Here is a 17,338-nt window from a genome sequence, read left to right as displayed (position 1 = left end):
AGACCCAGGCCCTGCTCTCGTGACCTTACATTCTGATGGGAGGAGACAAACAATAAACAAGTAAACAACCAATAATTACAAATTGTGATAAGTGCTTTGAAGGAAAGAGGTAAACAGAATCAGTCATCTGTTCATATAAACCTTGAACATGACTAACATTCTTTGAGCCACTCTTCTGTTACAGGGCATATGCCAAGCAAATTCTCTCAGGTAATCCTCACAACAGCCCTAGGAAGAAGGAATTATTACAGACAAAGGCAGCCACCATTCCAAGTGATAGTATGAGGCAGAGCCTATAATTCAAACTAAAGCTTGTCTGGCTCACAGCACACCCCTCCAAGGCTTCATGCTTATAAGGGGGTTGTGGCACCATGCGATATGAGGAGGCTAGGGCCTGGCCAGGGGAGGGCTCATGTGGTTCTGTCCCTTCCTCTCAGAAGGGAACTGGGTAGTGTGGACAGTGTGCCATTATGTAACTTTCTGAGATGGGAATATCCCCATTTTATAGATGAGGGAACTGAGTTTCAGGCAAGCAAGTCTACTAAAATGATTTCTTTGACTTTGGTGGTAGGTTCTGTATTACTCACAGAGCTGAATGAATTAAAGGTGGTGGAAACACAGAATATTAGAGTCAAAATGTCCTTGGTCCTCTCTGCCTGAAGTTTCCCTTCCCACATTGCAGCAGATCTTCTTATTTATTTTTATATATATCTTAAATTGGGAGGACTCTTGAGGCTTCTGTTAGATATGACCTTGACACAAGCCCCCACAATCCAGCGGGAGAGGCTCACTCCCATTTCAGCATACCCTCCTTGCAGCTTGACTGGTGGCAGTTTCAGTAGACCACCTGGAACCAGCCAGAGCCCTACCCTGGGGCTACCCCGTCTTGAAAATGCTAGCATTTACTGTTTTCTTCCTACACTTTCAGCTATGGGACTTTGGGTGAATCAGTAAACCTCTCTGAACCTCCACTTCCTTTTCTGTGAGATTATAGATACAATTTGTTGAACACCTAATTTAGTCTCATTTAATTCGCAATAGCAGCTCTGAATTAAAGACACACAAACCCCCCCTTTTCCAACCCAAGGAAACCTTATGTCAGGTAGGTTAAGTGACTTGCCCAAGATTGCACAGTTACTTGGAGTTAGACCCAGAATTCAAATCTTTTGATTCCAAAGTGCATTCATTGTGCTCTGCCATTCCAAGTGGAGTTTGACATGAAAGTTAGAGATAATGTATGTGTAGTGCTAGTACCAAAAAGGGGAGCTATTAGAGGTAAGCTTTCATTCATTCAACAAATATTTATTGAGTACCTATTATGTGCCAGGCCCTGTTTGGGGCACTAGCGCTACAGTAGGAACCAAGACCAGTAGTGTTCCCTGATCTTTTGGATCCCTATCTAGTGGTAGAAGCAGATCCTAAACAAATCCATAAACAAATAAGACAATATCAGGTGTTGCTAGATGCTCAGAGAGTGGGATGGAGAGTGACAAGAGAGCCACTTTTGACTCAGTGTGCGAGGGAGAATGATCAGTCTGTACTATCCAGGTCATACAGGGTCATATAGGGCCCTGTAGGCAGAATAAATGGCTTGGTATAGTGGAGAGACATGGGCTGCCATCCTGAATCAACCACACTTTCAAAAAGCTTACACGGGGAGGGGGGGATTTTTTAGAATAATGAGAAACAACAATAAAAAGCTTACTGGGGGCAGGTGACTTAAACTTTTCTGAACTTTAGTTTCCTCATATATAAAATGGGGGTACTATCTCCTCCCCCTTGTAGAATTGCCATGAGGATGAAATAGGATGCTGGAAGCAAAGCATTGTGCATAGCATGCAGTGGCCCTCAGTAAAGGAGAGCTGCCCTCCTTATTACTCCAGGGCCCTGGAAGAGCTGTACTATCCTTAGAATAAACTACCTGGAGCACCATCACAACCGCCACAAACTGACCCTGTGCATTTATTCCTTCTCAAATTACAGGTCACCAAAAACAATGGCATCACCCCTGGGCCAGATTCCAGTGCAAAGGCAGCCGATTCAGAAAGACTCAGCCACCTTGGAAGACTAGAGATATTTCTGTCTGGCATCCCAGGGTGAACCAGCCATGAGCCAGCTTCCCATGACCATGGTCAGCCCTTGGCTCCCTCTTCCTCGTTTCTTATACCTGGAGAACACATAGGCCTAAGGCAGGAGTGGGCCACAGGTAGCCTCCGATTGGTCCAAGGAAATTCACCCCTGCTTTTCCCCTTTGGAATGGGCCCTGTAGGTTGGGACAAGGGAAGGGGGTGAATCCTGAGAGGACCTGGGGCCTCACGGGGTAGCAGTTTGGAGGATGGCCTTTCCCCTTCCCCAGCCTCTTTGGGCCATATGTCATGAGCCCCAGGCCTGTCTTTCCTCTGCAGGTCAGTTCTGAACCAGTGTCTGCAGCTAAAGAACCGAGCTCTCCCTGGGCTCTAGGCAGCTCCAGTGAAACCTGGAGCTTTCACACCGGACCTTGGCCTAGGTGGGAAAGGGTAGATGGAACTGGCTGCTCCACGGAAGCTTGGAGCTAATATGACACTCCCCTTTTCCTCAAAAAGTACAGGCTTTCCTGAGCCTGCGACCAGACGCTGGCCAGTTAGACAGCTTTCTGCCCACTGCGAGGTTTCCTCCTGGAGCAATGACACAGTCCCGGCAGAGCAGTGCTGTCCTTCCTGTCCCTGCTCCACGGTTCCTGAATGGTGCTAAGGATCTGCAGCAGCTGGGGAAAAGCTAGAGCTGGAGGAGGCCTCAGTACCCTATGGCATCATGGAAAGCTCCAAGGGGGGCCTTTCCCCTCCTCTGTCAGAGAGGTGCTCTGACCCAGGGGCATGTGGGCAAGTCCCCATATGCAAATTCCTCTGATGGTTCTGTGCCATTAAAGGCAAACCACCTCATGCCAGCCAGCTCTGAGGTTCATCGCTGCTCCTTGGCCCTCTAGCCCTCTCCTTCTCCTTATGCAGCAGACCACCTGCCCAGGTTGCTGTGGTGCTAGCCCTCTCCCATCATCCACCAGGAGATTCCTGGGTACCAGGGAACAGGCTACGACCCCCAGGGAAAGAAAAGAGAGCTGGTACAGGTTTCTGCAATGAGGAAAAAGATGTTTCCCAGGCCCCAAGCTTCGATTTCTCCAACTCTGCTGTGTTTTATAGCTGAGGACTTCAATGGGAGTGGATTTTTCCTTGTAGCTTTCAAGCAGGAATTCCAAGGAGTGTCACCATCATAGGCCCCTCTTCATTGAGTCAGAGAAGCTCCTAGCTGCTCTCATGGCCTTGTCCCCCGATTGCCTGTCCCTTTGCCTGTGAAACGCCTTGCTGTATTGTGTATGGGTGTGTGTGCGTGCGCATATGCTCTGTCTCTTGGTCACTGAAGCATCTAAATAAAGAATTTCTCCCATGAGCCAGACTGCAACTTAACAGACCTGGGATTTGGTGCCAGATTGCCGTTGGATCTAATATGTGTGTCTTGACCGCTTACCCTCGCCCCTCTCAGACTCCCAGAGCTCCAAATACTGATCTTAAGAGGTGGGACAGAGATAAACATCTAAATTGCTTGGCAACCTTGTTGAAGCCTTCCCAGGCGCCCTAAACTTAATACCACCTCATCCACTCTACTTCCCCCTGTCACTGAGGGCTTTATGGAGGTCTTTAGGGGGGTTGAGCTGAGAATGTACTTTGTTTGAGAGGATCATTCTGGCTGTTCGGTGGAGAAGAGATGCAGGGGAGCAGGGCAGGAGACAGACGGGGAAGCCAAAATGGAGGCTGTGTCCAATATGGCTCTCTCCAGGCTAATCCCTTCAGGGCTGAGACCTAGCCTCTTTCATCTCTACTTCTCTAATGTGGAGTGGTGTGTCATGAAGTGTTTGTTGAATGAATGAATGTATGAATGAATGAGGGTGTATAAGGAAAGATGGCCTTTCCCAACACAGCTCTTACTAGCACTAGGTTTGTTCCATCAACTTATAGGCCTAGAGATTCTTGCAGGAAGCTTTTCTATGACCCAGAAATGATCTACGGAAGGAGTGAGTGTGATGGCCTCAGGAGCCCTTTGTCCAATGTTTGTCTCAGACAGCCAGATCTGAGGAGGGTACCCAGGCAGCCTCAGCCCCCATTCTTCACTCAGCAAACTGTTCTTGGCACCTGCTGTTGACAAGCTGGGAAGGGCCCTATGCAGCCCCCATGGTGGATTCTCAGCTCTCAGCATTCAAAGCCCAGGACTGTCCCAGCAGTTTCCCTGGAGTCCTTCTTACCTTATCCAGAGTGTCAGAATCAGCCTCATCTATCAGGCAAGGGAATGAAGGGCCGAAGGGTGGGTGGGCTGTCAGATCATGAGCCCTTGGCCCATAAGACCTTAGTCTGGATTCAGGAGTCTCTGCTAGCCGTGTGCCCAGCCCTGTTGGCAAGAGGGCACAGGGATGAACATTTTCTTGCCATTGGGGAGCTCACACACTATAAAGATCATTATGGCGATGGTCAGAGGATCATAAAGGGTGCAATGAGAATGCCCAGATGCGGGCACTAACTCACCTAAGGGTATGAAAAAGCTGGAGAAGTTGGGAAACTTGCATTTGATCTACATAACAGCCTTTTGAGCTAAGTAATGATATTCCATTTTATAGAAAGGTATAGTATCTTGCCCAAGGTCCTGCCACTAAGAAGCAACAAAATGGAGAGTGGAATCCAGTTCTCTAGATTGCTAGTCTGGAACCCTTTTCAAACAAGGACCAGAATCCTTCCCACAGGACCCCTGGGCCTGTGCCACCCACCTTCTGGCAGGGCTATGGTCTCACAGAGCAAGCAACCATAAAATAGATTGGACAAGGCTCAGTGGTTATTTTATATTCCAAGCCCCCGCATACTTTTCATAATTTTACCCAAGACTTCCAGTGTATTAGACTCTAGTTATTACTGTAATAAACTGAAATCAAAATGATTAGCTAAAAAGGAAAATTTATTGATTCACCAAATGAAAAATTTCAGTACAGGGATGGCTAGATCCAGGTTCTGACACACTGTCTTCAGGAAGAATTTAATCTCACTCTGCTTTCCTCTATGTGGCCTCTTTCTCAGGCAGACTCTCCAGAAGGCAGCAAGATGGCCAGTGGCAGCTCCAGGCTTGTATCCTGATAGATAGGCAACTACAGTACAGAAAAAACATCTTTTCTTACTAGTTCCAAGAAAAAATTCTGGATTGATTCATTAGCCAACTTGGCCCTGTTCCGATTCCTAAACCAGTCACTGCAACTAGGGGAAATGGTGCCCTGATTTGGGGCCTGGGAAAGAATGAGCTCCACCTAAAACACATTGACTGGAAGAGAAAAGAAGAAAGTGTGGGGCTCCTTCCAGACTAAGGGAGAAGAGTGGTTGGGGGTGGGCAAAAATAACTGCTTTAAGCCATACCCAGAAATTGTCTTTATTTGAAATACCACTTTTTCCCTAGCTTTCTGAGCTACATTTTGTAATGTGCTCTAATTTTTTAAGTACAATTTGATAATGCTTACATATGTGTGCACATCTGGGCAGTCACCCTCCAGACCAAGATACAGAACACTGCCAGCTCCCCCGAAGTTTCCCTTGTTCCCCTTCCTAGTTATTATCTCCCAGAAGTAAACACTGTATTGACCTCTATCACCATAGATTAGTTTTGCTTGCTCTTGAATTTTATAAAAATGGAATCACATCCTCTTTTGCTTAATATTATGTCTGTGAGATTCATCCATGTTTTTGTGTGTGTGAGAAGTTCATTTTTTTCATGCTGTGTAGTCGTAGTCCATTATATGAATACACCACAGTTTAGCCATTCTGTTGATGGACGATTGGGTTATTTCCATTTTGAACTATTATAAATAAAGCTCTTATGAAAAATTTTGTATGTGTCATTTGGTGTACATGCACACACATAAACCCAGGAATAGAATTGCTGCATGATAGGATAGGTGTGTGTTTAGCTCGTCTAGATACTACCATATGGTTTTCCACTGTGGTTCTACCAACTTAACAACTTGATAGCACTTGGTATTGTCAGTCTTTCTAATATTGGACATTGTTGTGGCACATGACTTCACATCAGGGCCCCTCTTACTCTGAGCATCCCTGGGATCAGATTTGAATTTCCCTAGCCTGGAATGGTCTCTCATGTCAGTGCCCAGGACCCACAATACCCAATCCAACAGGCAAACATCAGAGGGAGCTCATGCCCGTGACTCTGGTGGCTAAGAAAGGTCTCATGGAGGGAGAGGTGTCAGCCCTGAAGAGGCGGTCTAGTGTAGCAGCAAAAACTCAAGCTGGAGTCAGGCAGCCGGGGTTCAGGGGTTCATATCATAGCTCTTCAGGGCTGTGTGATCTTGGCAAACTGCCCTGTACCTACTCCTGAAACATTACTATCTACCTTAGAGGGTTGTTTGGGTAATTAAAAGAATAGATGCATATGAAACAATTACAGTACCTGACATGTGATAGATACTATGTAAATGAGGACTATGTAAATGTTCCTTATATTATTGGCCTGAAGTAAGCCCTGGGTCTCCCTGGGGATGTGAGGCCAGAAGGAGATGGCATCTGGCACAGAGTCCTGTATTAAGTGTCAATGATTTATGAAATGCCAGAAACCTAATTCAATCTGGGGGGCAGGGGGGGACATGCTGGCCAGAGGTGGCTCTTCCCAGGGCTCCAGCCAGAAGTCACCTTTCACTGCTAAGGACCCTCAGCTTAGCCCAGGCATCTCAGGGGCACCTCAGGTTCCGCAGCCAATGACATCTGAGGAGAACACAATGGAATCATGCATGTAAAGCTCTTAACCCAGAGCTGGATGAAAAGCAAGTTGGGATGTAATAACCACTCAGTGCAGACCCGCAGCTATGTATGTGGCCATATAGCAGCCATGAAGCATGTCATGGAGGACACTGGTCTGGGATTCAGTGTCCCTGGGTGTTGTCTGAGCCCTGCCACTAACTTCATGTGACCTGAAGCCTTGCTATCTTCTGTCAGGTCGAAGTTGTAAGAAGTCACAGTTTGAGCCTGAGTCCTGAAGAGGTGGTGATGGTTGGGCAGTTAGGGGTTCTCCCAAGGAGGTAACAAAGAAAGCCCTTCCCTCACAACAGCCCCTACCAGATGAGCTGTTCCCATCCCTAACCAGATCTTCCTTCTGTTCAGCTGTGTCAAATAGAGCAGGAAAAAACAATTTCTCCCTCTGGCCGTCTCTCCACCTAAAAACCTCACCTATTCTGCCCTGTGCCAAGCCCACGTTACAGAGAGGGCAGGCATGTCCCTGTTCTGGCACTCCGAGGCTCGCTGTCCACAAATCCTGCTTCATCTGTCCAGGGCCTCCAAAACTCAGAAGAAACCTAGGACGGTTCTGTCAATGCGTCAACGATACAGCGCAATGACCCTGGTGGCCACTAGGGGGAGAACTTGCCTTTTTTTTTTTTTTTTTTTTTTTTTTTTTTTTTGGCTGGACAAAGCAGATCAGTCCCAGGGCCTATTTGAAGACTGAAGAGAATAAGATGACTTTTCCTGAGCCCCTGTATTTGATATTTCATTTGGCCCTCAAGAACTTGAAAAGGCTCGATTTTACAGTGGAAACTCAGAGGCAAAATCTTGGAGAGTTTACACAACCAAGAAGTAGACATGGAGGGATCTGACTGCCATGTTTCCAAGTTGTTGTTAGCACACATGCTATTTCTACTTCCAAACGCCCCCTTGCCCTTCCCTTAGGACACTTCCTTCCAGAGGACACTGTTTGAAGGCTGTAATTTAGTCACCTGCCTGGGAGAACACCTGATGGCCGCCCTACTCATTAGCTTTTCTTATACTCTTTTCCCTTGGGTAGTATCTCTCTTCCATTCTTCCACCTGTAGTCCTGTAGTTCTGAGAGACTGACCCCACTCCCTGGCAATCAGAATAAGTCTGGGGCTGTTAGTAGCCATCTTTGCCAACACATAAAGGCCATCTGCATGAAAATTAAATCATCACAGAGGAAAACAGCTGAGAGTTGAGAAGTGACTGATTTCTGATGAGCACCTGGATCCAATCAAGCCTGAAACCAATACTCTCAGGACTTTTTAGTTATAAGTCAATACTCTTTATTCCTGAAGGCAATTTAAGGTGGGTTTCTATCACGACCAGGAGTACTGTCTAATACAAGTTCCAGCTTCCCTATCAACCCAGCGATCCTAAGAGGATCATCAACCCCCAAGGCTGAGTTGGCTGTCCTTCTGTGCTCTCTGATGATGCCCTGTGCCCCCTCTAGCATTGCCCTTAATATACTATGTCAATTCCCTGTCTCCTCCTTTAAGACTAGAAACTCTTTGAGGACAGTAACTGGGTCTTATCATAGTGGGTCTCTGGTGCCCAGCAGAGGACGGTGATTGCTTAAATAACTGCTTAGCGATTGAGTCAATTCATGGATAAGGTAAAAGTCGGTATGGGCTGGTAGGGACTATTTTTTTTTTTTTAAGATTTTATTTATTTGACAGAGAGAGAGACAGTGAGAGAGGGAACACAAGCAGGGGGATTGGGAGAGGGAGAGGCAGGCTTCCCGCTGAGCAGGGAGCCCGATGCGGGGCTCAATGCGGGGCCCGATCCCAGGACCCTGGGATCATGACCCGAGCCAAAGGCAGACGCTTAACGACTGAGCCACCCAGGCGCCCCGGGCTGGTAGGGACTATTGCTAGGATTTCACAGAAAGACTTCTTGAAGGAGCTGAGCTTCCGGTGGTTATCAAAGTCAAAGGACCCAGGTTGGGAGGAGAGTAAGTGCAAGGACCTAGAAGAGAGGGGCTGTGGAGTACAGTTGATTGTTTCGGTAATGGCCTCTCATGAGGCCATTTGCCTCCCTGCATCTGTGTGCTTTTTGTGACGTGGCTTTGTCACTCAGGCCACCGAGATGGGGAACCTGAGCTGGCCTCGAGACTTGCTCTGATTGGAGGATGCAGGGAGGTGACACTGTGCAACTTCCAAGGCTAGAACGTAAACCTTGCAGCTTCCACTCCTGCCACTATAAAAGGAATCCTGGGCTAGACCAAGTGGAGATGGGAGCCCATGTGGAGAGAGGCCAGCAGCCAGCTCCAGGCATGTAAAGGAGGCTATCCTAGACCATCCAGCACAGCACATTCTGCATAAGCAACCTCAGAAGAGACCAGCAGGAGAACTGCCAAGCTGAGCCCACCTAATCCACAGAATTGTTTTATTTATTTATTTTTTAGATTTTATTTATTTATTTGACAGAGAGAGACACAGCAAGAGAGGGAACACAAGCAGGGGGAGAGGGAGAGGGAGAAGCAGGCTTCCCACCGAGCCGGGAGCCCGATGTGGGGCTCGATCCCAGGACCCTGGGATCATGACCTGAGCTGAAGACAGACGCCTAACCGCTGAGCCACCCAGGCGCCCCAACACAGAATTGTTTTAAATCACCATGTGCAGGAATGGTTTATTGTGCAGAAAGTCTTCCAGAATCACCAAGTATAGTAACCATACCTTGTTGGGGCCTCCTGGTATTTATTTACCTTTCTTCTTCTTTGAGGAACCCCACGCTCAGCTGATGTGATCTGGGTGGAGATAACCTCCACCCTCCTGGCTTCTGCTAGAACAGTTGGGAAGGAGTTGCTAAATGGGAAGGTTTTGAGCCCAGAGCCATTGGTAGCCTTCTTTGTCATCTCTTGGGGAGCACCTGCCAGAGAATGGAACCATAGGGAAGAAAGCAAAAGAGAGAATGAGTCTTGGCCAGGCTGTTCCTGAAGGCTGATCCACCCCTGGACTTTAAAATTACATAAGCCAATACATTCACTATTTTGCTTAAGCCCTTTTGAGTTGGGATATCTGTTCACTTGCACCTGAATGAAAATATTGAGAGTCAGGAAGTCTGATGGAAGCTGAGCAGTGTGTGTCTGAGGGCTGTTAGGGTAAAGACAGAGGTCCCTAGAGAGTGTGGGAAGAGGAATTTATTTTTCCTCAGCCCCTACTATATGCCAGAACCCTGGAATGAGACACAATTTCATGTCCTAGAAGCCCTCATTCAATTGTGATAAAATAACTAAAAGGAAAATGCCAGTGTAGCCAGAGCTTATATAGGAGGACTGAGCCTAGGCGTGGGGTGGCAGGGGGAGGCAGAGCAGGGAAGGTCTCTCTGAGGAAATGACACGCAAGCTGAGACTTGAAGGGTGAATAGGAATTAGCCCGTGGGTAAGCAGGAAGAGGTGGGGAGAGGATGTTCCAGGTAGAGGGAAAAGCATGTGCCAAGGTCCTGAGGCAAGATGATGCTTATCACCTTGAAACAGGGAAAGTCTGTCACCAGATAAGGGAAGAGACTGGCAGGACCCAGGTCCCCCAGGGTGTATCAAGATTTTCTGCTGAAAGCGAAAGAAACAAACTCCAGCTAGTTTAAGTTCAGCCACCCAGGCGTCCCTGAGCCACCCAGGCATCCCCAAATGTTTGTTATTTAAAGCCATTAAGTTTGGGGGTAATTTGTTACATAGCAGTAGGTAACTAACACAGGTCTTTATTCTAAAAGCAACAGGAAGGGGCGCCTGGGTGGCTCAGTAAGGTTAAGCGTCTGCCTTCGGCTCAGGTCACGATCCCAGGGTCCTAGGATTGAGCCCCGCATCGGGCTCCCTGCTCAGTGGGGAGCCTTCTTCTCCCTCTGCCTGCCACCCCCCCTGCTTGTGCTCTGCCTCTCTCTCAAATAAATGAATAAAATCTTTAAAAATAAAAAATAAAAGCAACAGGAAGCTGTTGAAAGGTTTTAAAGAAATAGGGCAATGACGTGATGAATTCACTGACATGTAAACAGGTGAATACTATGGCCTGAGAGCCAACAGAGGATAGTGGAGACACAAAGGAGGGAGGAGTCATTTCTACTGGGAGGACATTTATTAGGGGCCTTTTATTTATAAAGAGTTAAAAAAAAAAAGACAAATTAGCTTAAGAAAAAAAATTTGGCTCACATTAATGAAATGTTCAAAGTAGTAATTTCTGCCTTGGGGCATGGCTGAATCCAGGCAGGCTCGGTCTCCTGGCCCTCTTGTTTCCTGTGTTGGCCTCATTCATAAGCAGGCTCTCTCAAGCAGTGCTAGGCTTCCATATTCATGCCTCAGTAACCTCTGAGAGTGTTAGTTTCCCATTAGTTCTAATGAAAGACCCAGACTGGCTCTCATTAGCCCTGCTTGGGTCACATGCTCATCCCTGACCCAATAATAATAGCCTGGGGGATGGAATATTCTCATCAGCCAAGTCCTGGGGCACATGCCCACCACAGGAACCAGGGAGAAGTTGGCTCCCCCCAAATCCCACTGGGCTGGGAGTAGGGGAAGGCCAGGACCTCAAAGAAAATGGAAGAGCTGTTTTCAGAGAGAGGAAAGGTGTTCAGATGTCCAGTTCAAGGTGGTCAGGAAGGTTCTCAGAGAAGAGGGAACACTTAAGAGGAGTCCAGAAAGCTGAATGGCAGTCGTCTGGTGTGATGGCTGGAGGGAAGGGAAGAGGAGAGGCAGGACCAAGGAAGGACACACCCAGCAGTAAGAACAGCAAGTATAAAGGCACTAAGGCACGTTCAGGAGGGCTCGCTGGGAGCTTGGGGCAGCGGGCACACAGAGCAGCGGGGACGTGGGGCAGGACAGCGCGGCAGAGACCAGTCTCCAAGGGCCCCCAGTGCCAGGCTGAGGAGCTGCGCATGCCAGCGGGAGGGAGGGAGGGAGGGAGGGAAAGGGTAGTTAAAGCTGAGGAGTGAGTTGGTTAAATCTGTGTTTTATTTTTATTTTTTTTATTTATTTATTTTAATATTTTATATATTTATTTGAGAGAGAGAGAGAGAGAGAGAGAGAGAGACAGGTAGCGAGAGAGAGCATGAGTAGGGAGGAGAGGGAGAAGCAGGCTCTCTGCTGATCAGGGAGCCTGAGGTGGGACTCGATCGCAGGACCCCGGGATCACGACCTGCGCCAAAGGCAGACACTTCACCGACTGCGCCACCCAGGCGCCCCTAAATCGGTGTTTTAAGGAAGTCATTTTGGTGGGGTCCCTGGCTGGCTCAGTCAGTGGAGCATGCAAATCTTGATCTCGGAGGAGTCTTGAGTTTGAGTCCCACATTGGGGGTAGAGTTTACTTAAAAAATAATAATAATGAAGAAGTCCTTTTGGCACTGAAGATTGATGATACCAGAGCCTGTATCATCAGAGAAGGTTGATGATACAGAGCCTGCCTGATGTTCAGTCACCCCTTCTTTCTAGCAGACCTTCCTGACCTCTGTTGCAGTTAGGGGTGGCAATGTATTACAGTCTCACCAAAGAGATAAAATCAGAAGTAGTTGAATAGAGATTCGACTCTTTGTGGCTTCTTTCTTCCTCCTGCCTGAGCACAAGTGTGATGGCAGGAGCTGAAGCCACCATCTTGCAACCAGTAGGGGAAAGTGTAGAGAACTAAAGGGACCTCAACCCTCATTTCAGACCCACCTTCACCCATGTCCAGACTTGGGAGACCTGGGACTAATGAGGGACGAATTAACCTGTTTTGTTAAAGCCCTTGCCATTTAGGTTTTCTGTTTTTTTGTGCCCAGACAAAATCCTATATGGTCCAGGTGGGCATGAGGCAAGGTAGAGACGGGTAAGGGCCCCTCTGAGGCTTCTTTCCTGATGCAGACTACCAGCCCTATAACCTTTCCTGCCCAGCTTCTGCCACCTCACAGCTGTCCTGGCCCCCTCTCTCCTCCAAAAATATATGCATGCCAAGCCCCAGTAGGTGTGAGGTTTGTAGGCCCAAGTCTAGAGAGAGCTGAGTCTGGAAAACCCTGAAAGTCTCCCAAGTCATGGGTCCACAGCGTCTGGGACCAGCAGACAAGAGGGCCAAGGGTGCTGCTGAGACTCTGGGAAGCACCAGGACTCTCCCAAAGAGAACCTTGGATTCCTCCTAGCCCATCCCCCTCTGTCTGGCTTCATCTTGTCCCAGGCTGCCAACATCAGCACCAGGCTCCCTGCCTCCACCATGATGCCCTGGCAGCCGGCAGTTCATAGCTTTGTTTTCCCCAGGTAGAAATTGGACTTAAAGCTGCCCAGTGGGTGGGGAATGAGGAGATATAAGGGTTGGGACAGGGGTGACCCTAACAGTCCTCCCTCTTGGTCACAAAAGTGTGTTACTCTTAAAGAGGGCACGTTCTGCGTGGAGCACTGGGTGTTATGCACGAACAATGAATCATGGAACACTACATCAAAAACTAATGATGTAATGTATGGTGATTAACATAACAATAAAAAAATTTTTTTAAAAATGTGTTACTCATACATTTGGGTAGGTCTCACCTAGACCCACAGCTGCTATTATTAATATTGGCCACTTTTTCCTGAGCATGGGCTATGTGCCAGGCATTGGCACTGGGCTCCAATACATCATTACACTGAGTCCTCCCAGAAAAGCTATTATTCCCATTTTACAGAAAATGAAACTGAGGCTTAACGTTAAGTGACTTGTCGAAGGTCCCAAGTTTTTAGGATTCAAACCTTTATCTTTCTGGCTCTAACACCCAACCTTTCACCACTGACTTGCTATCAGTGTCACCTCCGTGTTGACAAGCCAAGCCAGACCTCCTTGGAGTCTGTGAGAGAAGCCAGGGTGAAAGGGGTTAGAAAGGTGAAAAAGTAATAACAATTGTCAATTCTGAGTAGCAAGTATATGATATTACCCTGTGCATTTTTTAATATATATTTTAAAACTTTCTCAAAATAAAAATCATTTTGAAGGAAAGAAGACAAGAAAGCACAGGGCTGGCTCAGAGGCCAGGGCTTGGGCCAGGCCTAGGCTGGAATGGGGCCTGGGCAGGGGCTCAGGGCAGCCGTTCCGCACAAGAGCCCCAGTGTTCCCTGGGCCCGGCTGCCATCCAAGAGCAACATGGTCGGCACCAGGCAACGTCTGCCCCCTCCCCCCAACTCTGCTCTCAGGCAGGTGGGGGGCAGGGCCTGGCCTCAGGAGTCCCTCCTGTCCCAGACTTGCACTTCGGGAGCCCAGAGCCTGCAACCCTCTGCCTAGGGCCTGCTACTTCATAGGTGCCCCATCAGTACTAGCCAAATGGGCAGGGAGAGCAGTGCCCAGTGCCTCACCTTTGGGTGAGTATGCACCTTCCTGGACTAAAGTTAAGGATGGGGGTAGAAAACAGGCTGATGCAGTAGCATCAAAAATCCCAACTCTGGTGCTCACTTCGGCAGCACATATACTAAAAATCCCAACTCTGTGGAGAGTCACCCTGAGCTCTCCCTCTTTGTCCCAGAAGATCAGGGCTCAAGGCTCAGTCCTGTGACTTTATTTTTTCACTATTTTTTTAAGTAAGCTCTATGCCCAACGTGCGGCTTGAACTCATGACCCTGAGATCAAGAGTTACATGTTCTACTGACTAAGCCAGTCAATCGCCCTGCTACATGACTTTAGACAAGTCATTCCATCTGCCTGAGCTTCTGTTTCCTTACCTGCAAAATGGAGCTAAGGATTCTAACCATATTTGGTTTGGGGGGAGGATCAAAGGATATAATGCATATGTAACACCTAGCTTAGCATGTCACTTGGCAGACAGTGGGAGCTCAGCCAAGGCAAGAACTTCCTCCCTGCTTCCTGTTCTGCTGAAACCCTTTCCCATCTCTTAACTCATTCACTTCCTCCAACATCCCTGGGGAAAAGGAAGCAGGAGTGTGCCCATTTTCTGGATAGAGAAACTGAGGCAGAGGCAGGCTAAAGGCAGGATCTTAGGATGGCAGGTTCCTGAGCCCCTGCTAGGGGTGTGTGTGTGTGTGTGTGTGTGTGTGTGTGTGTGTGTGTGTGTGTGTATGTGAAAGAGAGAGAGGGAGAGAGTGGAGAGAGGTCATGTTTGAAAGGTTTTGAGAGAGACTGCGAATGTAACTGGTGGAAGATTGTTACCAAGAGAGTGAGACCATGATGGGGAGACAGGCTTGGATGCCTCTTGCAGACTTCCTCAGCATGTCTCCTTCTGTGTTCTGTTTACTTTCCCATCTCTCCCCACTACAATGTCAGCGGCTCCTTGAAGGGGAGGGGCTGGGTCAGATTACTGCTTTATCCCCACTATTTAGAACGGTGCATACCACATAATGAACCGTTAATTGACACCTGGCAAATGAATGTGTATATGAATGAATAACGTGAAAGAGCATCAGATGCCACAGAGGGTCAGTGTGAGAGGTCATGAGTGTGGGATGGGAGGTGGACAAGGGATGTGCAGACTTGGGGGGGTGGGAAGTATATGGTTGCCAGTCTAAGGAATTTGGGCATCTCAGGAGGCAGGGAGGTTGCGCAGCCTGGGCTATGAAAGCCTTTCCTTTGCCTTTGGCTCAGGTAAACCTGAGAAGTGCCTGGAAGTTGAATGAAAGCTGTGTGGGGTCCAGCCCCTGCTGGCAGCTCACCCTACCCCCCAACAACCACCTTCACTAAGAGGAGCCAGCAGAGGACCAGAGGTGGGGAGCTGGATCTCTCCAGGAGTCCAGGAGGTCCGGTGAGGCTTCTTTGTGCTGGAGGCTTCCATTTGCTGGGCTCCCCCAGTGCCAGGAGCCTCAACATTTCCAGGTGCTCCAGCAAGGAAGGACCGTGAATACGGGGAATCAGAACCAGCTGGTTTTAAAAGATAGCCAATTATTTTTTGATTTATCTTTGGGAGGAGACCATTATTTTGTTTGAGAAGGAAAAAAAATCACTTTATTGGGCTTTTTAGTTATGCAAAGGAAAAGCCTCTATCCCGTAGGGAGTAAGGGTGGAGAAGGCTAGACTCCTCTGCATAACAATGGGAAAGGAAACTGCTTCCCTTAGGGCAGGGTTTCCACCAGCCAGAGGGTCACGGGGAGATGAGTCTGAGACCCCAGCTTAGGGGTTTCCTTTCTCCTCAAGAAGCCAACCGGAGTGGAGGGCTTAGACTTCAGGTGTGGCTCGGGCAGAGGTCAAAGTTCAGCTGCCCTCCTAGTTCGGCCACTGTCTAGTTGCTCAAGGGGAGAGATGCTTGCAAGTGAGGCAGACCTGAGCAAGGTGGGGCAGAACTATTTGGGGGTACCTACTGTGTGCCAGGCACTTGGGATACAATGTTGAAGTCTGTAGGCAGTTCCTGCCTTCTATGTACACAACTGTTTAGTTACAGTTCTGGAATGTTCCATGAAGATGAAGAAATAACAGGTCCTAAATAATCATAGTTAACATTACAAAGCAAGTGTCATATACCCGGCAGTGTTCTACAGGCTTACACGTGTTTACTCTTTGCAAAAACTTCATGAGGAAGATACTATCATTATACTTACTTTACTGATGAGAAAATGAAAACACAGAGATGGACTAACCTGCCAAGGTTACTCCAAGTGTGATGGCGTTGAGATTTGAGTCCTGAAATCTGTGCTTTGAATCACTTCACTTCCTGCTTCTTTCTCCATGCTCACAGGACAGAAGGCATCTAAGAGGAACCTGGCAGGTCCAGAGGGCTTCTCTGAGGAAGTGCTCTGACATCTAAGAATGAGATGGAACCAACCAGACCTGGAGGGGAAAATCATTCCAGGAAGAGGGAATCATATGTGCAAAGGCCCAGAGATAGAGTGGGACCAAGGAAAGAAATGAAGGATTTGTCTGGAGATGTGGCCAGGGGCCAGGTCATGCCAAGAATCATTATGGGAAGCTAGTGGAAAGTTTTAAAGCATCAGATTTGTATTTATTTCCTTTCCTTTTCTTTTCCTTTCTTTTCTTTCTTTCTTTCCTTTTTTTTTTTTTTTTTTTTAGATTTTATTTTTAAGAGGCGCCTGAGTGGCTCAGTTGGTTAAGTGGCTGACTTGGCTCAGGTCATGATCTCAGGGTCCCTGGATCCAGCCGGACCTTGGGCTCCCTGCTCAGCGAGGAGTCTGCTTGTCCCTCTCCCTCTGCCCCTCCCCCCTCAAATAAATAAAATCTTTTTTTAAAAAAGATTTTATTTTTAAGTAATCTCTACACCCAACGTGGGGTTCAATCTCACAACCCCAAAATCAAGAGTGGCATGCTCCAACAACTGAGCCAGCCAGGCGCCCCCAGATTTGTATTTCAAATATCACTCTAAAGGTTGTGCTGAGAACGGATGGGTGCGGTTGGAGGCAGAGGGGAATCTCCTAGCCACTGTATGGTGACAGAAGACAGAGTAGCCAGGTTAGGCCAAGGTTTGTGGAGGCTGGCCGGTCAGGACTGTTGGGCGTTGCTCCCTAAAAGGGGTGAAGAGCACAGGATAACGCAAATAACTAAAACTTGGAAGCCTGGTCTGGGTGCGGCAAAAGAGGCGGAGTCTGATGGCAGGCCGGGGCGGGGCCCCGGGATTGGGCTGACCCAGTGGGACACTCGGCT

The 17,338-nt window shown here is 48.1% G+C and overlaps 1 protein-coding gene across 9 annotated transcripts in view; it reads left to right on the top strand.

Annotated features, from left to right (window-relative positions):
• The window catches only part of ZNF346 (zinc finger protein 346), a 70,009-nt gene extending 66,589 nt beyond the window's left edge, over window positions 1–3,420 (top strand). For all 9 annotated transcript variants that reach the window (XM_073889613.1, XM_073889609.1, XM_073889624.1 and 6 more), the window contains one exon: window positions 1,984–3,420. In XM_073889613.1, coding sequence (XP_073745714.1) covers window positions 1,984–2,071 — 88 coding nt within the window. In that variant the 3' untranslated portion in view covers window positions 2,072–3,420. The remainder of the gene's footprint in view (window positions 1–1,983) is intronic.
• The last annotated feature ends 13,918 nt before the right edge of the window (window positions 3,421–17,338 follow it).

This window comes from Callorhinus ursinus, unplaced genomic scaffold (genome assembly GCF_003265705.2).
Source record: "Callorhinus ursinus isolate GAN/ISIS: 27379988/994484 unplaced genomic scaffold, GSC_fseal_2.0 scaffold3, whole genome shotgun sequence".
NCBI lineage: Eukaryota > Metazoa > Chordata > Mammalia > Carnivora > Otariidae > Callorhinus > Callorhinus ursinus.
This window is presented reverse-complemented; position numbering and strand designations above follow the sequence as displayed.